Source organism: Molothrus aeneus, chromosome Z (genome assembly GCF_037042795.1).
Source record: "Molothrus aeneus isolate 106 chromosome Z, BPBGC_Maene_1.0, whole genome shotgun sequence".
In the NCBI taxonomy this organism is placed as follows: domain Eukaryota; kingdom Metazoa; phylum Chordata; class Aves; order Passeriformes; family Icteridae; genus Molothrus; species Molothrus aeneus.
Window position 1 is genome coordinate 38,764,166 of NC_089680.1, and position 23,705 is coordinate 38,787,870.

Sequence of the window (23,705 nt, forward strand, 5' to 3'; positions counted from 1 at the left end):
AATAATGACAGTATTAATTTCAGCAGAAAGGAGTTATATAATACACATCTATACAGAAGAGTCTTGAGTTATACCCACCCTTTGCTCTTCAACTGCCAACACTGTCTTGTATAGAAAGAAAAAACCACAGCTTTTATTGAAAGACTTTGTCTCTGCAAAGCTTACTGAACTTATTAAACTTCAGAAGTTTAAACAGGATAGTCGATATAAAATTACCATCAAAGATCAATCATAACCTCTAAAGTTGCAGCTGATTTCAAACATTCCTTTTGATAGGAATGTACAGCAAGTTTTTAGAAGTATGAACACTTCAAATCTCCTCTATTTATAGGGAAGTTTGTAACAGGTTCAATTGGAGACATGAAAACCATTTTAAATAGACATCACAAGATGCATCTGTAGTTTAAAGGTCAAATTTATTAGGAGATTAAGAGATGTATTATACATGGACTATAAATACAGCACAGCTGTCTTTATTCACAGTCACACACCCAATGCCAACCTATTTTGTAGACACTCTTGTTCTTTTGTTCCAAGAAAAATTTGCACCATAAGACTTGGATTTAGGTTTTGGCATCTTCTTCTCTTCAACATCATAACTCCAGCCTAGAGGTTAAGGGGTAATGGCAGGGTGAGACAAGAAAGAACAAGAATTATATCCTCAGCATACAATATATAGCAGATCCAACTTAAAGGCTTTAACTTTAATATGTTTTTTTTCAAGGTAGGCACCCACTAATCTGTTCCTTTCTCGTTGGCAACAGAGAATAATAAAATGCCATAAATGTGGCAAATGACCATTCTGTGAGATGGCAAGACTTGACCATACTACAGACCTCCATGCAAAAAAAATCTGACAGTCATCAATGAAAAGCTCAATAGGGAAGATTGACTGTCCTGTAAGTTCATGGGCTCCACAATTCCACAGCACACAGGAGCACTAAGGCTCTGTGCATGTTGGCACAGGAAAAGAAAAAGGTAAGAAAACATATGCCATAAAATAACATACAAAAGCTCATTCTCAAAGGCTAAGAGACAATGGAGACCTTGGAAAGCTGATAAAAAAGAAGGGTGGGACAGAGGACCAAAAAAACTAAAAAGCAAAGAAAAAAGTTCAACATTAGAAAGGAGTTTAATACTTAACATTTTAAAGGACTTTAATACTTAACATTTTTTATAAGAACATAAAAAATTAGGAGTAAAAAGAAAAGGGAATGAAGTGATAGAAGACAAGTAAATTATGTGATAGTTAAGCAAGAGAAATGCTTAAAAATGTCAGAAAAGAGGAGGTGGAGACATTAGTGTTTATGTAAATCAAAATGCAAATTGATTGCAGTCTCCAGGTGCCTGGAAAGTTGCCAGGGCAGCACTCAGTATTCCGAAGTTTGGTCTCTTTAGCTGCAATATTTCACTCAAAGTTGAGATACTTCTGTTGAAGCCAGAAGTGGTTAAATATGCAGTTTTAAGTGATACTCATAAGACAGTACTTTACTTGGTTTTAAAACTAAAACTTGCAAGTCTTAAATTTCTTAACGTATTATCTGAATTTTTATACTTAAGGTGCTCGCAGTAAACAGTCAAGATACAGCTACACATCAAAAAATTCTGTAAGATACACAAGTTGTCACGTCGCTGCATCAATTTTGCGTATTCACAAACGTCACACAAACATTTTCTTCATATCTATCAGTCTCAACCAGTGTTAATTTCCAAGTTAACTATTCTCTGTAAGAAACACTGAACAAGGACTTTAAAAACATATTCTTTCCATCTGTGAAAACACTGGCTTTTGCCTCCTGTTCTGATTAAAAAATATAAGCTTGAGTAAACAGCCAGAACTAGATCCAGAGACGGGCTTCAGTGTTGCAACATTCAACATTGTAACACCTAACATTGAGACACTTGGCTGCTGGAATGGAATCTACAGCCCCAAGGTATTGCTTCATCTTTTTATACACCAGATGGAGAGGGGCCGAGTGCCTCTAAAAGAGATTTGCAACTGCCAGCACAATGACTTGCACTGCCACAGATAGCCAAAATGCATAAAGTCAGTTACATCTAACTAATGACTGCAAGAAGCCACCATTCGTGATTAGATTCCACACTTTGGAACAGACTCTTTCAGACCAGCATTTTGAGGTGCTCACAACAGAGAGCAGAGGTCACTTTTATAAAAACACCAGAATGCTGGGGGAAGTGACTCTTGTCCAGAGCCCTGCCATATAAGCCAAGTAGACAGAAAGCAGATTTCACCTTCTCCGGAAGAACACCCTCACCACCTGACTAAAGGTTACTGTGGAGTAGAAAAACTCTCCAGCCTTGTTACTTAAGCTGTACGTTTTTAAACAATTGCTTCAGTGATTCAGACAGGGCAAAAAAATTAGGTCAACAGTCAGAATTTTTCATTTCTTCCAAATGTTACCTCCTTGCCTAGAACTCAGACCATCCTCAGCTGTAATTTTGGACAGCAATGTCTCCTGCTACTGTATCCAGTGCTGCTACTCCAACATTAGAAAACACATCAGATGGGGCAGGCAGAAAGAAATCTCCTTAAGTTGTTAGGTGAGAAAGAACTCTTAAGTTTACTAACTGTACCAAAATAACCTGTAATACCTAGAATTTTCAGAAATTACATTCCAGGTTCTTAAGGAATTTTTTCATGGAAAATTTGTGCGGTTCACACAGGAGCAACAGGGAGAGGTAGTTATTTGTGTTCCTAGACTTAGCTATGTCTCAATACTATCTTGGTTATGAAGCTAACTTCCAGTGTAAATGTGTGCCTAAATTTCTAATGTCTCTTAAAAAGCAGAACTAAATAATGTAAAATCTGTATTTCTAGCTACACATGATATTGAAGCTATGACTACAGAAAATACTATGCACATATCATACACATAAATAAAAAATGAAATTAAGAGTTAGGCAAGCCAGTATCTACAGAAAAGTACAGTGCATCTTAATTATGGTAAAATTAAGAGTGCAAGCTAAGTGAATATTGAACTACTAATATTAATACCAAGTCATAGCCTTAGTTTCATTGGTTTCATGCACAATGGAGTAATTTCTAACTCGGGGAAGGCATAAACTTTCTACACTGAACAAATGCATTTTACTTAGTCTGCATTTTGAAAAGACAAAACGTAACATCTATAAAGAGATGATATAAGCAGGTCATTACATTAATTTTTTTTTCCTATATGCTGAATTGTTCAAGAAATAATATGAACAATACAGAAGCATAGGTGCCAAATTCTCCCAAATTTCATTTGTTCATAAAACAGTAAAATACACTAATAAAATTGCATAGGTAATCCAATGCAAATGTGATCCTATCCACTTCTTAATAGATAGATAATAGAACCTATTTTTCAATAAAATTAGTACTACTAAGCCAAAAAATTTTCCATTTAAAGAGGAACAGACAAATTATATTCTACCTTTTACTATTAAAATGTGCAAGTAAATTGAACTTTAAATGGTTTAGTTTCTTAGATGTACAGGCTAATGGACTTACCATGTTTGTAATGCATAATATCAACCTCTAATAACTTTGCATAATTTGGTCTGACCAAGGAACTTTACTATTTACCCCAGACTAAATATAGTTGAAAGCTGCACACAACAGGGAAGACTTCTGAAGAACCTTACACTTCATGTGCATTATTCCTGGCTTTATCTCAATGTAATTAATCACCTTCACATCCACAGGGACTAAGCATCAAGCTTAACTTTTTAAGGAAAATGGAGTTGATTTAAAAGAAGAAAAGAAGAAAAAGAAAAGAGAGCAGCAAAAAATTCATGCTAACAGAAAAAAGGACTGCTGAATATTCAAAAGGCTGAGAATATGGGTACTGTTTGTGGTACCATCATTCTGTCAGGAAATACAAGCCTAACTAAGTTTACAGATACATTCCCTGTGATATAACATTGCCTTAAAAATTATTAAGTAATTATACTGGCTTTTCTACTGTCTTATTCACAAATAAGAATAATCACCAAGCGTCTGTGTTTAGACTCTAATGCTGAGCAGAGTTAGGCGTAACATCCTAAATTTACAGGTTCCTCATGGGGAGCAGCGAGGGGATGTGCTGATCTCCCCTCTGGTGACCAGTGACAGGACACGAAGAATAGAATGAAACTGCTTCTGGGCAAGGCCAGACTCAACAATAGGAAAACCTTATTCACAGAGAGAGTGTGGTCATGGGAACAGGCTTCCCAGGGAAGTGACCAGAACACTAAGTTTCTCAGAGCTCAGCATCTGGGTGACGCTTTTAGTAATACAGTTTCCTTTTAGGTAGTCATGTGAGGAGCAGTGAGTTGGATTTGATGATCCTCTTGGGTTTCTTTTACAATAAATCTATGCTAAAATATAGCCAAAAATGAAGTCCAACATGCTTACTTGGTAGTCATTTAATTTTGGTTTTTTGATTATCAAGCATTCACAGGACCTCTGACAGTTTTCCTTAGTAAGAACTGAGATGCTCATGTTAAACCTTCAGGCAAAGATCACACCACCATGCAGCTGGAACACCAAGCCTGGGATACACCTGAAGTATTAACTTTCCTCCAAGACTTGAGCAAGGTCTGATTCAGTTCTCATTCAAAACAGAGACAGTTGCAAAAGAATTTTAACATTAATATTATATTTTAATAATAATAATGGCTGAAACATCTTTCTAGACAGTGGAAAGTCTAAATTCAATGCCTTCAGCACCCCTGGAAATATCCTCCCTTCTCATTTTCCTCCTCCCCGTGTAGAACACTAGTCTACCAACTCTGCAGAACAGAGGGAAGGTACTTTATCATGTACTTCTTCTGTTGTTAATACTTTGAGATCAAGATTGCCTATGGAAGGATGAACCTCTCATAGCCCATACATACAATACATACCATTTTTTTCAGCAAAAGCAATGGCATCTTCTTTAGTAGAGAAAGTAAGAACCATGTTGGATAAGGGATCAGCTCTGTAAGTAAACAGATGACAATTTTTAGGCATATTGGAAATAGAAAAAAATTGTATCTGAATCTCAAATGTTAAATCAAATACTGTATTACACAGCTCACAGTAGTATGCCAACTCATAAAACTATTCAACAGACTTCTAAAAACTATCTTCAGGGTCAACACTTACTTTTGGCAAAGTATTGTTTTACTCTTTCAGTGCATTAGACTTCCCTCACAGCTACTTGCAAATATTAATTGGGTTGTTAGACACACATGTCTAATCACTTGCTGAGGTTATAGTAAGTGGTCTGCGAGACTCTTTAGTTTAAATCTGCAAAATCCCTTTTTTTTTGTAAGATCAGGAGGTCTAAGGTAATTCTGAATATTTCAAGGAGACCAAGTGTCTGTAGAATTGCTAGGCGAAGAATAACCTTGGACAGAAAAGAACAGAATACTAAAGTGAGTAGAGAAGGAATAAACCAGAAAGTGAAAAGTATATTAAAAAAATATTGAGAGTACTGCTTTAGCAGAGGTCACATGACCCCCACAAGTCATTTCTACACAGCAAGCAGATCACAGACCACAACTGAAAATGAAGCTCCAAAATGCAAACTGCTAGCTAAATAATTACATAGTGGTTAGTTTTAGATGACCAGCTATTCCTCAATTGCATGAATGAAGTACCATAAAGGTTTTTGAAACAAATTAAATTCTCAGTAAAAACACAAAATTGCCTTATTTGCTGCTATAAAAGCTCAATTTACAAACAACGACAAAGAATGGGGAAAAAAAAAAAGAAGAGTTCTAACTCTTAAAGAAATTAGATACTGGTTGTAGCAACACAAAGACAGATAAAACTTCCCTGTGACAACACAGCACATAGGCTCACACTGCCTATGAGCCTGGGAGACAACTGGAAAGACAAGACCAAATTGCAACAAACTATTGAAGGAGCTGCCTCTCAACTGTTCTCTCTTTGAAGCTAGAAGGATAAATGAAGAGAAAAGACTGAAGATACACTGAACTCTCTACAATAAAGGGCAAAGCCTGTGACTGGAGAAGGGGGAGGGGAAAAGGGGGAATCTCGCTTCCAGCAAAGACAACAGTGTAATTTTATCTGATGTACACATGGAAAAATGGAATTCACTATATATCCAATATATTCCCCAATAAAAAAATCAGAAACAAATAAACAAAAACCACACAACAAACGAACAAACAAACAAACCTAGGATAAAGACAGAAATTACACTTTTGCAAGCCACTGTGGATAGGTTCTCTTAAAGATATTTAAAGATTTCTCTTATAGCAGCATCTAAGTGAATTAAGAAAACTAAGAATTAGTTGATGACATGACCAGTGGAGAACTAAGTGGCCCCAGTACACTGCAATATTGTGACAACTTCTGCTTATTGTTATTCTCTTCCATAATTGGGGCTGGAAAAATCTTTTCAACACTGCTAAAAAGGAACAAAGAAGCTTTAGGTCTGAAGTGTGGTGAGGGACCAGTGCCTGTTCAGAACTGCAAATACAGCAAAAGCCTTCCAGGACAGAGGCAGTTGGGAAATGAGAATTGTGCAGAAATTATTAGTTCTGTTTAATGTGTAATCATCTTTCATTCAATCTAAACAGATTTCTGATTTATTTCCATAAATGAGCTATCTGTGTGAGAAAACTGGATTTCAAGATGTCCAGCATGTCATCCTGATAGTGTCAGCAGTACCAGTGTTGCAGAATTTCCCATGCCTACCCCCATTTGTTCTATCAATCACTGAAAATTAGGATTCCATGTTTTGTTCTCCTATGAGATCTCATACAACGAAAACTTCACACTTCCCACATTTTTTCATTTACAGTTTTATATTAAAAGGTGTATCAAAGAAATGTATTTAGACATTCTCATAATGAAATATCCCAATTACAAAAAAAAAAAAACATGCCATGGGTCCATTTTACTTAGATCTGTAACTGCATAATTTTCACTTTAAAAAAGCTGAAATAGCCAAGAAACAACAAGTGCAAAAAAACTCCAGCCCCAAATAAGACTGCAAAATGACAGAAATATAGGAAAGACCTACAGGTCTTTAAGTAGAAAATACACAAGTATATTGAGTTCAGTGAAGAAAGGGCTTTAACACGTAGATCCTAGAGAGCTCTTACCCACTAATCCCATTACATTATTCAGAAGTAAATGGAAAACTGTCTATGAGGTGTTCTTTGCAGAAATTAAATCTCAAGGGAAGAAACTCTTCTTAGGTATTTTTGGGTGTCGAATGGTAACACTAAAGTTACTAGAGTTAGTACACTAACAGTTTTTACAAGCATGCCTTAAAAATGAATGGATACAAACTAATTTACAAAACCTTTAGCCTACTAGCATTGATTCTCAATGGAGCACTTTTTTTTTATCTTACCTGGAGCCTGCTTACCCATGAGAAATTCCTTTCCCTACCCCAAAATAAAAACATACGTAGAGCCTTCTCAAATTTTTAGGATAAATCAATGCAACAGGAAGACTTAATTTCAGAGTTACTTTGAACTAAATTTCTGGATACATTTATGTTATATATAAAAAAAATAATTTTTGTGACTGGATTTGGAATGTTAATACATCTTAAAAAATGCTTCCTGAAATTATTTCATGTTTAAGGTTTTACAGTTTTTTTCATAAAATTTTGTGATATTTGATAAGTGCTAATATGGTAGCAGCCAGATATACTCAGTACACATCCTACTCTTTCTGAAGTTTGAAAAATAATCTCTAGTGGTTGATTTTAGTTTATGTCTAATCATTAACTATTCTGAATATGCCTCTGAGACAGCTCCAAATCAAAATTACAATATTGTCAGAGGAATTGCTGATATAGTTCTCCGAGTCAACAGGAATTCTAACCACACTGTGAAATGTAGGTACTTTATTCATATGAAGAAAAAAAATTAAGAATTAGATGCATACAAGTTGTAATTACATTTCCAAAATACAGTATATTTAGCTAAGACCCTTCTGGATTTTTTGTGTATTTGAAGATTTTAATGCTAATACTGACAATACTGTAACAAACAGAATAATATTTTAAATAGCTGGGCTTCTTGTGTTTTTTTTATTAGTTATGACTCCTCATTTTAGATCCTCAGGGTAAAAAAATCTGGAAATATTGTTGTTCTTGTTTAAAAGATGCAACTGAGAGCTAAGAATGATTAACTACTTTACGGAACGAATGACCTTCTGGTCCTGATGCTGCCACACAGTAACATTATCACAATGTAATCACTGAAATGTGTGGTTGTTAATATCTTTTTTGAACTCTTCCAGGTGATGTTATGAGCTTTAAAAATCTGTTTTTAAACTTAATGGGTCATAAATCATACAACAAACAAACCCAAACACTTACTGTAAGTATTGTTATAATACAATCAGATTTACAGGTAGAAACATTTGATATTTCAAATTTAATAAGTAGTGAGAGAAGAAAAGTATTTTCAAATTCAGTAAGTACTCACGTAGATGCCCAGCCCATTAAAGGGTTCTCCCAGCGCTCCCTGTTATCAAATTCCATCTTCCATTTTTTTGTATTGTTAGCTCCTGACTGCATTGCATTACGTGCTGGAACAAAAATGTGAACTTTTCTGGTTTTGATGTGCTCATCTGGAACACCAGTTAAAGTAGTGATATCCTAAAAAAAACATAATGTGACTTTTTAAAAAAGGGTTCATCAGAAACTTGTAAGATAATACTGCTTATGCTTTTTACATAAGTTCATGCTTTATATTTAAAGTTACAAAGCTGAAAATAACTTAGAAAAATAAATTATAGTTTCAGCAGAACACAACTGAAGGTGATAGGGCTACTAGGCTGCTATTATTCTGCTTCCCCTGGCTGAGTTAGATTTTGCTTGGACCAGCTACCTGAACTTGCTCATCTCCCATCTACAAAACAGTTACAGCCAGGGGAGGGACATTTCCCCCATCCTTCTCTGTCCACAGCTGCCAAGTCAGGACTGCTTCAACTTGCACCAGCTAAAGCAAATGTGGAAAAGTGCAAACGCTTTCTTCCTTCAGGAAAATATTAGAGTGCTGACTGAAACACTGACAAATTCCAAAATATGAACAGGACTATTCACCAAAATATTTGCCAGCCAAGTATGCACTACAGTATAAGCACCTTCCCTTGGGCTTAACTCCGTATATTGTTCAGAGACAGCAACACCTATGGTGACTCAAGAAGCTATCCTTTTCATGAAGGAAGAGGCAGAAGGTAGTATCTTTTGCACAATATGCTACTGATTGTTTGAGACTGCAGAGAAGGTGCTAGAAGTCAGCTCTTATCTCTCTAGCCATAAGTTATTAAATAAAGTTGACCCCTTGTCATGTTTCAATTTATGACTCAGCATTTAACAGTCAGCTCTTCTGCTGACGTTCAAGATCAACAGAGGGATATTTGATGCTGGTAACTTTCTTCAGTATATTTGTGAAGAACAAAATGGTTAAGGAGATTCCAACCTTCAAAGAAAAAAAAAAAGATTTGTAACATTGTATATAATGAATAGTAGGATGCCCTCCTCTACTAGAGGGATAAGCCTTCAAAATAAAGGTAACAAAGATAAATCCTTCAAACCAGCCTAAAAATATTAACTGACTTTAACAAAGCATAAGATAGGGAGAAACCTCACAAGAATTGCTGTGAAAAATTACCCTCAGCAACATCTGATATAATTAAAGTGAACATTTTTGCTAAAAACTAAACAGTAATTATGCAAAATTAACCTGTCAGTTCACCCTAGTAAAGACTGAAATGAAACATCAAATCCATCTCCAAGGAGGTTAAACTACTCCTGTTCCTTACATACTTAAAAGGCCAGTGGGAGCTCCTCAGTCTCCGTTCTCCCCTCCCCTCCCCTCCCTCCAGGAACAAGTAGTAAACTGGTCAAATTCCAGAAAACTGCAGCAAAACTTTGGGCATATTGAACTTATCTTCACAGTATTGCCATGACTTGAACGAAATGAGAACCTTAAATAGAACACTGTCATTTTACATAAATGTATCTACTAACTTTATGGGATTTTCCTTTGTGGCAAACTTGAAACTTCCTGATGCAGTCACCAGATCATCCTTTGAAAAGCAGCAATTCTCATTTCCAATTTTATTTTACAAAATTTGGGAGATCAGTCCCTTAAAACTATAAAAGGAAGGAAGTTTAAAGCACTTGACTTGCATTTACAATTAGGACAGCAGGGGCAACCGACAAGCATCCACACAGCTTTCCAACTTCAGACATTTCTACCCAAACTACCACAAAAAACTGTCAAAGTATCTTAACAATTCCATTATAAATGTCTTCATTAGGACCAAGTCATTTTAATATGATTCTAGCAGTGATATGAAAGATCAGTACCAGCTACTGGAAAGTTGCAACACCTATGTAAAAATACCTTCTGACAGACTGGCACTTCTCACAGCTGAATCTTAAACTGCAGTTTAGGAAGGAATTTGCTTAAATTTTTCTGATTTGAATTGGCAAAGTGCTTTGTTTAACAAAAAAGAGTTTTCACCTGCAGTAAAGTTTGGTGAGGATTCAATGTTTCATCTTGCTTATTTATACAAATAGGTTGAAATATTAGCCTTTATTTCTGTATTTAACAAACATGAGAAAATGTAGTAATATTCACAAAAAAATTTCTTTTACTGCTCTTTAACAATATGGCATGTGCAAAAATGATGGAGTTGTTATAATCAAATACTTTCAGACATGTAAAATCCAAAATAGCCCAAAATTATTATATTTTTTTACCATTATTACTCTCAGCAATTCTTAAGTCCATTATGAATTTTATGCTTCAGTTTTAGATGTTTTTGAATTCTTCCAGAATAATCTGGAACTACTAAAAAAAAGATACTACATTATATAACATCATGGACATATACTATTTTCTCTCTTGAAGACTTAACTCAAGAAAATCATAAAAATGTTATACAGTGCATACAGAACACAATCTAAAAAGAGGGTTAAAATCAGCAAATGCTATATTTGTGAGATTACCATAGTAAAGAAATGCCTAGACTTGTTTATCTGGATGAAAGTAAAATGAAAACCCCAGACATACCCTTCAAGCCGCATTTTTTGGGCACTCAGTTGGCTCTAAATCAAGGTTATTTCACTCATAATATAGGATTAATCCCATAGTATTTTTTCAAACTGAAAATTAAAACCTGCCTGCTTTCCAAAATTGAAATATCTACATGGTGTTGCTAACTCTCCATACTTACACTCATTATAGCTAGAGTTTCCATGCCTTCTAGCAATCATTTATTGATATCTTCCCCATTTTAAAAGCTGGCAATTGAACAGACAGTTGTTAGGACAATGAGTTTCTGGTTGCTGAAGCTCAAGTTGTCCTGACATAAAATCACTGATTTTTGCTTGCTGTAGACATGTAAGGTACTGTAGCATAGCTGAGCTGTTGCCAAAGATATGGAATAAAAAGGCTTGGCATCTATCACATACTTGACACCTAAAGAGCACAGAAGCTCTAAGATTCCTATTCCCTGTAGGCGCACTCTTAGTCTAGACAAACTGATTTCTCACAGTTTTAAAATGCATTACAACACTCTATTGTGATCATTTCATCCACACAGCTCCAGCTAGTGACAGAAGAACCTGTCCTTTAAGCGACATTTCAATGGGCTAAAGCTCCCGCTCCAAGATGCCATTAAAACAATATAATACTTGAAAAGAACTATGCTGCATTGGGTTGAACTCTTAGCTGGGTCTTCAGTGCTTTGTTCTGAGTTTAAGTTCTCATTGAAACTACCTGCGAACCAACTTTCCAAAACAAAGATATTTTTGACAGCTGGTTTCACATTAGTATCTTTTTTTTTCAAGTGTTCCTTAATTTTGCTGTATTAGCAATTTAAGATACTAGTGAGGTGTTCAGCATTCAAAATCTTACAGATATTAGATGACAGTAAAAAAGACTTGAGAATTGAACTGTATAGATTTACTAAAAATTAATAACCCTGTTTCAGATTTTTAAAACTGGCTGCCACCTAAAAGGTGCATTCTGACATTCTGTTTTTCTTAATATATATGTCATTTGAATAGTATATTCTGATTTTTTTTTTTTTGGTAACTCAAGAAAATTTTAATACTAATTTTGAGGCATTTTGTCTCTTTTTGGAATAAGCTCAAAGAGACAACCCCCTTTATTTTAAAACAGTGGAAATCATATAAAATTTCTTAAAAACAGAGGTTTTTCTTTATTACAACTCAGATTACTTAAGAATGTTTGTCATGGAGGAAAGCCTGCTAAAGCTGTTCTGGAAAGGATAGTAACAGACAAAATCTGCTACGCAGCAATAAGAAAAATTGATTCATAGAGGCGGTGTCAATGAAAGCACTATTCAGCATGAAGATGACTTTTAAAGGAAACGAGAATTTCCTTTTAAAAACTCCACTAATAGCAGAAATTCCAAAGGGGACAAGAAATAGAACTCTCTAATTAAAGGAGAGAGACAAAATGATTAAAAGTAGCTCTGAAAACAAATGCTTTTGAATAGATGGGTCAGGTGTACATAAAGGTGTTATGTTTCTTCTATGGCATTTCCTTCACCATGAAGACAGAAACTGTACATAACTACTATTAACTACCTACAGTTTAGCACTCCCCCTTTTTTTTCTTTTTTTTTTTTTTAATAAAGGAAACAGGGAACAAGCAATGGGAAGTTGATGTCAAAACACAGAAAAACCTCCCAGCAAGCTTCCAGCAACCACCCAGGATTTAGAGTCTTGCTAGCCGCTCTCTTTTCAATACCAGAATTTCACACATTTCAATGACCATTATGACTTCAAAGAATCAAATTTTCATCATTGTCCGTCATCTGCCGGTTGATTTGTATAAAGCAGTTCTTCTGCATGCATTCCAGACAAAGGGCTCCTTACTTTCGTGGCTATATATCAAGTTTAAAAGTTCTATTTGTGACAGTTGTGTCTGTGGTAAATTAGGGTAACACTGAAGGAGTGCAGCTGCTCCACAGGAACCTCCTTTTTGGCATCATTTCACTTAAATAAAAACTGAATAATTAGCTTCTGCCTTTATTAAACCACAAAAATGCCACTGGCCTTAGCAATTACTTCCGGTTGCCCCACCTACTTAACCTCAATAGTTTTACACTTGTTAGAATGGAAAGTATAAGTTTTCTGTACTCTATAAGAGTTTACAACAGCTTGCTCTCTTCCCCACCACCAACATGTCTTACCAGACTAACTACGTAAAGTTTTGCTATAAATCCATGTTGCAATTCACTTTATTTAGAAGTTATTATATCAAAGCACAGAACGTCTTGCATAATACCCACAGAGTAGCTGCTGTGAAAAAAGTTTTTTATTTAATGTGCTCAGCTGCTTAACTGTACGTCAGGATCAGAACATTTATGTTTCTACATATAAGACAATATTTTTGAAGGAAAGGCAAAAGAATAGATTCTGCTATGTAAACTGCAAATGGAAAAATGGAGCAGAATGAACTAAACATGGTCAGACAACATTTATCTAACAGCTACAAACAAAACAAGGGGAAAAAGCATATTTGCCCTTAGGAAACCTTGTATCACACAGGATCCAGTTTTCTTCCAGACTTCAGAATCATTCTGCATTATCACAGTAAATGATGAACAACATGGTATTACTCATAACATATTCTCCCATCTAGCCAGCCTGCAGAATGATTAATAAAGAGGCTGAAAAAAGCACTTAAAGAACTGTGTTTTTAAAAAGAAAACAGAACACTGTAAGCAGGAAACAGAATTTGATAATAACAAAGATTTCATGAAGGTTTCCATTTAAAGAAAATTTCTTTTCACAAGCAGTTTTGTAAAAAACTAAAGAGAAACTCAAAATGCAGAAAAGTAAGTCTAACAGAAGCAGAAACCGTCACATTACTGGAATCAAGCTAAGTCCATTATAATACTTTTTAGATTGCTGACTGCCATTATGCAAAGGAAGTGTCAGCATCCAAAACAAGCACTGGTAGCTTCAGCATTTCTATTCATTAGTTTGTACTTCACAGCTGAGGCAATACTATAGCAACCATGATGTCTGAGCATCCACTGCAGTTGCAAAAACTCCTTGAGAACTTCCCTGTTGCCCTGCTCCAATGGCTGACTACACTTCCCCAATATTTTACATGCTTAATATTATTCTATACTTCCTGGTATGAGATACTTCAAATAAAATGACATAACACATTTCAAACACCATTAAACCAGCATCTCTTCGAATCTGTAATTTGAGAAAAACAGTAGGAAAGAGCAAATGGGAATAAAGACTAGAACATGACTTCACAATAATAACTAGAAAACATCCTTCTCACCTGCCCTTCTTTCACGTCTTTAAAACACTTCACTTGAAGCTAGCAATGCATCCCCAAATTTTCTAGTCACATCTCCTCCAAAAGTCATAGAAAATTGGTATTTATAAAAGTGATTACTGGTAAGTTATAGGAAAAGCTGCTGAGTTGTGCTTTTGTTAGTTTAAACTAAAACACTGAAAAGAAAAACAAAAATCCATGATTTGCACTTCTCAGTACACTCACGAGACTCAAAACAGAGAGGCATTTTTCTTGACACACTTGCAAAAAATACCAACCATTTAGTCTGCATTCTGATAGACAAGTAAACAACATTTTACAAACTTAAAAATGAAACCGTTGAAACACCTAAGTCCCACTTTCAGCACAGACAGGCTATTTCTTGTTCAGTATCATTTTTTCTGCCAAGAAACAATTGCAAGAAACAAAAATGTATTTTTTATTAATACCGTATTTTTTCCTGTAACAGTATGTCTTAGCTGTGTAGATATTGTCAGGGTAAATAAAAAGATGTTAAACATAAAGGAAATCAAATAGCTGGGTTTACACTTTGGTTCCTCTTTATATCTCTATTAAGAAAATCGCTATTAAATAGAGGAAAGCAGGGGCACTCAGGGGCAAAGAGCATATTTCATAAAAATAGATGTTGCTACTAGTACTTATAAGAGAATTCAGTGTAGATGTGATGTTCTTCAAACTGAAAGAATGACAAACAGCATGATTATCTTGAAAAAGATGGAAAAAAGTCTGAATTACAGAAGATCTTGCAAATTACTTTTTATTCTCACCCAACAATATTTAGAGAAAGTATATTTTCTAGAACTCATCTAAACCATATGTAAGCAAATCTTTTGCTTGCACACACAGAAAAGTCTGTGCAAGCAAAGGCTAGGTTTTTTTCTGAGGCCTTTTAAAAATATCATTTTCTACAGCACATGGATTTCAAGCACTCTACTATAAATTCACAAGAAAATGCAAGAAAATCAATTAGTGAAGAATAAGACTACAGCCACATTTTTAGATGACAGACTTTCAAATCAAAGAAGAGGCAGTCTTAGTTTACCTGCATTTAGAGTAACCAAACAATTGAAACAATCTGATTTATCTTAGAATAATTTACATTATGGTAACACTTCCCTGCTGTACTACCATAAGCAGCTGCTCTTACAGACAGTATTACTCAGTGGAAAACAAGAGAACAGGCAGGAGAAGCTTTGAAAGAAAGCAGACAGAAGTACTAGCAGATAGACAATACCTAGGATAAAGAATTTTGCACCTATTCCCCCAGTTAGTTCAATTTTTTATATAATATTAAATAAATAACATATTGTAGTTTACTTGTAATTCAGTGATGGCATGTTTTTCAAACATAATTTATTCGGTTTGAAGTATTTATAATACAATCCTAGCATAAGTCACAGTAATGCAGATTGTCTTGCAAAGCTAAACACAGTATTTCAATAATATCTTGGTGAATTTTTCATTAACGATGATTTATAGTCTATAAAATGCAATTTTGATCATGGACACCAAGAGCCTTAACCAGTAGTTCAAGATGAGGTCTTCATGTCTGAGGTGAAAGCCAAAATTCAGGCTACTCTTGTGCACTGGAAATAATTTCTGTATTTTTTGTGCGTTTCCGACGCCATTTTAATAAAATATTTTAACTTTCACTAAAAGTTAAGTGTATTTACAAAATAAACCATAAGCATGTGACTTAAATTAATTTTTTAAGGTTACTGTTTTTCAGGAATAATAAAAAATTAAAAATTATTATCTACTTTATGCCCATCTGAAAACCTTACAATGCTTCCTCTGAAGTACCAATTAAGAAAATTTCCAAATAAGGCTTGAGTAGAGTTGCCAAATTTAGGTACCACTTGTTCCATAATCTTCAGCTTTCAGAAAGGGCTTCAGTTGATGTTAAATATGTGGCTCTTTCCCAAAGCTCCCTTATCCACTGAAGCTGCAAAATACCCAAGGGAGCAAAAGACTCAGAGCCTTCAAGGAATTAGGAAATTACTTACACACAGGCAGTGGAATTGCTGCTGTGAGGCAGGAACACCTTGATCAATTCCTAATCTAACCTGGACAGCAAATATTCTAAGGTCTGAGCTACTGAGCACCCATTTGGATGTGCAGCAACATCTTAGGAACTTCTAACTCTGGTAAGATTTTTTATGATGAAATCATAAGAAAGATTGTCACTACAGTGTATGAAACACTAACTGTGAATTCAGTTTTAAGTAACTAACTATGTCCTAAGGCTGGAAGCTAGAGCAAAGAATACTAAAATTTAAATCTCATTATTGTGCATTTTCTAGTGTTCTTTTCCTTTCACCTCACAACTACCAATTAATTAATTCCCTACTGAATGGTAGCTATGGAGCAGCATTTAACTTTAAGGTTTAAAAATTAGCAAACAATTCAGGATTCTGTTTATTAAGATAAAGGTACTCATTAAAGGTGAGGGTAAAAAAAGGGCAAAATGTAGATTTTAAAGTTTAGCTTGACAGTTCTGACACACTATTTATGGTCTGCTACTAAGAAGAGTATCAAGAAATTCAACCAATGCCTGCCTTAATTGTTCTCTATTCTTCACATCTCCTTTATAGAGAAAATGATTTCTGTAACAGATCTTTGCCCATATAGTTACAAGTGGTGTGAGACATAAGAGACAAAAACAGAAGCAAATCCCCAATCAAGAAATGCAAATTTAGAGCAAAATCCCTGTTAGTGCATGCTTTTTAGAAGAAGAAAAGTTGCACTTCAGAAACTACAAGGAAATCAGACCTGTTAAAAGCTGCCCCTTACCCTAATGCAGGATGTAATGCTTCTGTGTAATATGCATGCACTTTAGAAGTTGAAAGGAAGTGCTAAATAGTGTACATAATTTCCATACACAGCAGGTAGTGAAGCAAGAAAAGAAGTGACACAGTTACCCTCATTAAAGAGATGCACAATAGAGAACTGTTATGCAGTGTTAGCATATTGAAGGTCTATGCATCAGGGATGTTGCGGCTATTAACAGCTTAAATGTTCTCTGCATTTTGTTAATTAGTGCATATAGCTTTCAAACCTTAACTGTGTTTTAGAAGGTTCTTTTCTAAGAGTAGCACAGCCATTACTTCCTGGTGGGGATGGAAAGAGTTAATGGAGCTTCAACTGTTTCAATGTTATCAATAAAATACACCTTAATTCCATTGGACAAAATGGGTTTTTTTACATTTATCTATATAGCTAGTTAAAATTGATGGTTTCAAAAATCCCTCTCTAAAAAAGCTGATTTGTAACTAGAATATATTAGTATTACTTCGCAACTGGTTTTAGCTAGTTACTTCTAGAAATCCATTCATGTAATTAGTGCTTTGGCCTTTATATGCTTGGCCTTCACTTACAGGACAGAAATCATAGTCTTATACTTTCTAATAAAATAGAAAGAAATCCATCATCAAAGAAAATTAACTTGAAACACTAAAGTTTACTTTCACTTTTGCATTACTGTGGGGGAAAAAAATCAAAGGAGAGTGCAATGTCCAATTGTGTTTACTAAATGGAGATAAAAAATTAAGAATTTGTATAGGAACCAGACATTAGAGAGAAGATATTCAACTTCTGACTCAACAGATGCAGAATGAGTTGACACAAAAATGCTTTCAAATAGAGTCAAAAACAAAACAACAAAAATATGGTCCTAAGAAAAAATACAAACCAGAAGAATAAAAAATAAAATACTAGTGCAAGCTACAATATTTATCTTAAAATAGCTTCTGCCTGGTTAATATGATACTCAGTAAGAACTTCAAATACATGATATATACGGATTATGTTTGCCTACATAGGAAAACAGTTACTTATTTTCATACATGAATTAATGTGCACATTAAGAAAATGAACTGATAAGTAAAATTAACAACTTCTGCAGAAATTTTAATCTGAATTACTACCAGTCATAATTTTTCAGAACTATCTTAAATATCTTTTAAAAAATACTGTCTTTGGTATGTCTGACCAGTATTTTGTAGAAATTCCTCGTAGCTCAGTTTCTTATCATCTGTTAACCAAGTTTTCAGGCTAACAGGTAATAGGATAAAAGTTATTTTCCCATCAGCAAAGACTTACTTTTGTTTTAAGCTTAGAGTGAGTAGAACTGAGTATGCCAAAAATATATATAAGAGACTAAGCAATTGCCCTACGGTGCATGTTTCACAGCATAAGAACTAAATGGCATACTAAAACTCTGGTTCTGAACATCAGATGCTCTCTCCATGGTCCATGTCTCCACGTAATACAGGTTAATTTGCCAGTTTGAGAAAAGACACATGAAAGTACTTCAAAGATACCTCACAAACATGCCATCAAGAATTTGAAAAACATTTGATTCCATCACTGATGATATGAGTACAGCCAGAAAGCACTGAAGAAGTCCCAGGCTCTCTTGCAGCATGATCAAGATGTTCAAGGATTCCCATGAAACTACCAGGCTTTCCAGACAAGGAAAGCTTTTCCCTTCTGACTTGATAAAATGGTTCAGCTAGGCCTTCCTGACTAGAACCAGCTTTCATGTCTATAAAAGAAACTTAGGATTTGTGGTTTTCTAGCCTTTCTTAGGCTGGGATTTGTGGTTTAATTCTACAACTTAGTACTACAGAAATGCAGAAAGACCCACTTGAATGCACAGAAAAACTAGCAATGTACAGGGAATTTAATCACTATTCCTGGCAACACAAGAAGAATTCATGTCATCTACAGTAATAACATAACATGGGATACTAACTTGGGTTTTTTAGATAATGGAACTGTTTTATGAGAACATGGACATACCCTCCTTTAAAAACAAAAACTATTGAACAAAACAGCTCTAAAAAAATGAAGTTATTTCTTACTCCTGTTGATTACTTGGTTGTATCAATGACTTTTATTCTTTCTAGCAGATTAGAAACATGGTTTGCATATTTAGACTTCCAAAGCCAAGCAGGTGTTTAGATGTTGAATAACCCTTTGGAATCCAAACTAAACAGGACACAATGATGCTCCTTTAATTTGTTCTGAGCAGCCATCACAGCAAACTCTTTGAAAGCATTATTCATTCACAGAAAATTAAATACTATTTAATGAAATGAAAAAAAAAAACAACCCTACATACTTTTCAAAAAAACATACTTTGACCAAGTGCACTAGATTGAAGCCTTGAAATTTTTGCACAATAATGCTGTATGAAGGAAGCCCAGACAAAACAGACACTCAGAAGGGTTGTGTAACCTCAATTGCAAACACTCCTCCTTCCAACAGCCAGCAGAGAGAGCACTACTGTGTACCAAAAGAAAAGACTCTCAGACCAAGGAAATACAATTCCTTTACCCCAGCCTAAACCCAAAATAAACCTACATAGGGATGAGAAGGAAATTGCTCTCATGGATACAACGATCCTGTCACTTTATATACATGGTTCTGAGCTACCTGCAAAATGTAGTTTTCTAAACTGAACACCAGAAGTATCTTCAACTGAATTTTAGTAATATAGCAATATTTATTGCTGTTAGAAGACAGATAAAGGTGATGGCAATTCCTACGTGGACTGTCAGAGTTACAGAGAGCTTCTTTATCACAGGGAGTAACTTGTTGCCCACAGACATTCTTACAGAAAGCACTTTATCACACAATTGGGCTTTCTAAACCACTGCAAGCCTCATTGAACTACAGCTGCTTACAAAAACAAGTTGTAGCAAGTAATACAGACTGAACTGAGTTAGGATATTCCAACTAAGAAGGTATTTAATTGCCAAACAGCAAAATATAATAAATAAGCAGTATTTAAAGTATGTATGTAACTAGACAAACTGGTAACTACACCTGAGCTTCTACTGTAATTAAGCCCAAATGCAACTACCAACCATAGATATAAAGAAGAATATGTTTAATTATTTCAATTAGAAACAAACAAAAAAATAATGTTTAGAAACAAATATGTACTCTGGCAGACCAGAACGGTGTACGCGAAGCAAGAAAAGTTATCAGCATCTCCAGAGTCATTAAACCCTTCAAATATTACACTTCACTTAATCTGCTTTTTTAAGTTAAACAAGGTTTTTTCCTCCCCAAAGTAGTATTTCTTAATCTTCATTGGATGAGAGGAGAGTGGACATGGTATAACAGAGAAATAGAAAAACAACTTTTTAATCTATTATGTTTTGGAGCAAAATGCAGTTTCACACATAAACTATCAGTGACTGCAGAGTAAAGGCTTTTCAACATTTAACCCTATGCAAGTCCACTCTTAAATTAGACCGTTTTATTAATGTAGATGTGCATTTTCACTTCCTAATGGTCTTCCCTTTTGAATAGTTCACTTTTATTGAAATAATTGGAAGTTTGAAATAATTCTAGAATGTAGTTTTATATCTTAATCATCCTCTATCATCTTTCAAACATCAGAGCAGTTAAACGCAGAACTGAGATGACCAAAGGCAAACAAAACACTTTTTAAAATTTGAATCTCAAGTACAACACAGTTCAAACAAGCTGATCACCTGCTTACTTGACACAACCATGATTGAAGAAAGTACTTCTCCATATCACAGGCTTCATATGCAAAGCCCCTCTGTGCAAAACTAGAAACTGTTTCTCAAAACATATTTGCAAAGTAAAGGATGGAAAAAAATCTTTATTAGCCTAATTTTACATAACAGCTTTATTATTTTTTAATAATTTTCTACTATTCTGAAGCAAGCTGCTAATCTAATTTAGAGAAAAAAAAAAAGAAAAGGAAGACAAGCCAAAGGAGGAAATTTGAGGCTAGGGGGAGGAAATGAGTAAGTCTAAACCCCCAAAGAAATTACCATCCTCATCCTGTGTATGCTTTGAATATGACAAGTCCTTATCAGAGCTATACATATAAAGTACAGAAAAACTTGACAGTTAGATTCCTCATCTACAGAGCAACACTGTCCTAAATTGAATCCTTTATGGTAGCCACTTGAATAAATACTACAGCTAGAATGGATTAAATGAAAGATTATTGTAAATTCTTTTATTCCATTAAGGTAATTTAGGAACAGCTTCAACTCACCCTTAAGGAATTAACCCACAATGGGTTAACAGCATTTTAAAAACCAAAACACAGAACATCCAGTATATCCTTATTGTTTAACATAGTGGTAATGCTTGCAGAATTCTTGGCTGAAATAGTAGTTTCAATAAAAGAAAATCTAGTAAGACTGTCCTTAATAAATACATACTTTGCCAAGTGTTTCTCTTCACTGAGTTGCAAAAACAGCTCCTACACACAGTCTTCAATGCAATGTCACAATGTCACACACATAATTTTATGACACATTATTGCTTTGGTTTTCAGAGTAATGTATTATATACTCTCAGTTCTTGGGAAAGCAATGATTATACTTTAAAATGCATGTTAAAGTGTGATTTGCTATGTCCTTTGTTTCATAGCACGGTAGACTATCAGACTGAGTTTTGAAGAAGTTTCATTCCAGACTATTTTTCACTTGTTTGTATATTTTACTTTGAGCTGCAGTATTATCACTGTTTATTACAGTAAAGTCTAGGGTTCTTTAATCAAACAAAGATTATACAATTTCACTAATTTTTAATCCTAGCCAAAATTGGGATTTGGATGGTGAACAAACTATGACTCAATCCTGAAAACACTGTGTGATGTTTGCTAATAACACAGTCTTCTAGAAAAAATGGACTGGAGTGTTTTCACAACTTTTTTGCGGAAAAGGTTCATATTCTGAGAATCCTATTAATACACTGTTACTCCTGAATTATCTATCAGTAAAGATTTAAAACAGACACTAAATCATACCTCTACACAGCCAAAAGGAAGCTGCTAAGATTCTTTACACAGATATCACAATAGTTATTAGAGTCACAGAAATCACTGCAAAGGCCTGTAAGATAATTGAATTCAATTGTTAACTCAGCACAGCTAAGCCCATCACTAAACTATGTTCTGAAGTGCCACATCTACACATCTTTTATACATCTCCAGGAATGGCGACTCAACCACATCCCGAGGCAGCCTGTTCCAATGTTTTACACCATTTCCTGTGAAGAAATTTTTCCTAATATCCGACCCATTTCCTCTTCTCCTATCAACTGCTGCTTAAGAGAAGAGACCAATCCCACCTATGTCCTCCTTCCAAGTAATTACTTGGATACAATGATGCATGCTCTGAGCTTCCTTTTCTCCAAGCTGAACACTCCCAGCTCCCTCAGTAAATACCATCATTTCCCCAGCTCTGTTGCCCTTCTCTGCACTCTCTCCAGCCCCTCAGTGCCTTTCCTGCAGTGAGGGCCCAGAGCTGGACCCAGCACTGGAGGTGTGGCCTCAGCAGGGCCCAGCACAGGGGGACAATCCCTGCCCTGGCCCTGCTGGCCACAGCATTGCTGATCCAGGCCAGGATGCCATTGGCCTTCTTGGCCACCTGGGCACAGCCTGGCTCCTGTTCAGCTGCTCTCACCAGCACCCCCAGGTCCTTTTTCAGTCACTCTTCCCTAGCTTGTGGCACTGCCTGGGGTTGTTGTGACCCAAGAGCAGGACTTAGGTCTTGTTGAACTTCACACCACTGGCCTCGACCAACCAATCAGCCTGCCCAGATGCCCCTACAGAGCCCTCCTACCTTCCAGCAGATGAACACTCCTGTTCAAGTTAGTGGCGTCTACAAACTGACTCAGGGTACACTTGATCCCCGTGACCAGATCATCAATACAAATATCAAACAGGACTGGCTCTGATACTGAGCCCTGGGGAATACCATTTATGACAGTACCAACTGGACTTAACTTCATCCACCACCACTCTCTGGACTTGGTCTTTCAGTATTTAACTCTTGACCATCCAGGCTTCCCCTGAGTGAAAAGTACACCCATCTGGGCCATGGGCGGGTATTTATTTTCAGGAGGAAGATGTGGGAAAGGATTTACTAAAATTCATGTAGATGACATCATGGCCTTTTCTTCATCCACACTGACTTACATCACTGGCCTAGGCTGCTGAGCAGTATACGCTGATTTTGAGTGCCCTTTCAAAAGTATGAACTGCTCACCCTCAAATAAAGGATCAGATTTTCTGTGCCCAGTTTGGTTTATACAAGTTATCTACAGTGAGCTACACAGTCTACAGTCTGATGGAAAATAGTCCTTTACTGAGGTTCAGTACTAAGACTTCTGAACCATTACTTAGAAAAGCTTAACTAGCAGTATAGACAAAACAACTTCAGGACACACAATGAAATGTTAATAGCATCATTCTGTTTAGCCTTTCATGCTTGTAATAGTCTGCCCCTAGATGTTCTCACCATGCTGAAAAAACTATTTTAGTACCATTTAAACTGCACTGTGTAGCTCTGCCTGGAATGCTTAACCCTGTGCAG

At 35.5% G+C, this 23,705-nt stretch overlaps 1 protein-coding gene across 1 annotated transcript in view; it reads right to left on the reverse strand.

Annotated features, from left to right (window-relative positions):
- Positions 1 to 397: 397 nt before the first annotated feature.
- Positions 398 to 23,705, reverse strand: part of NDUFS4 (NADH:ubiquinone oxidoreductase subunit S4) — a 47,787-nt gene continuing 24,479 nt past the window's right edge. Inside the window, exons 3-5 of the mRNA XM_066569050.1 lie at positions 8,446 to 8,618; positions 4,891 to 4,964; positions 398 to 606 (exon numbers count right to left, since the gene is read on the reverse strand). Coding sequence (XP_066425147.1) covers positions 503 to 606; positions 4,891 to 4,964; positions 8,446 to 8,618 — 351 coding nt within the window. The 3' untranslated portion in view covers positions 398 to 502. The remainder of the gene's footprint in view (positions 607 to 4,890; positions 4,965 to 8,445; positions 8,619 to 23,705) is intronic.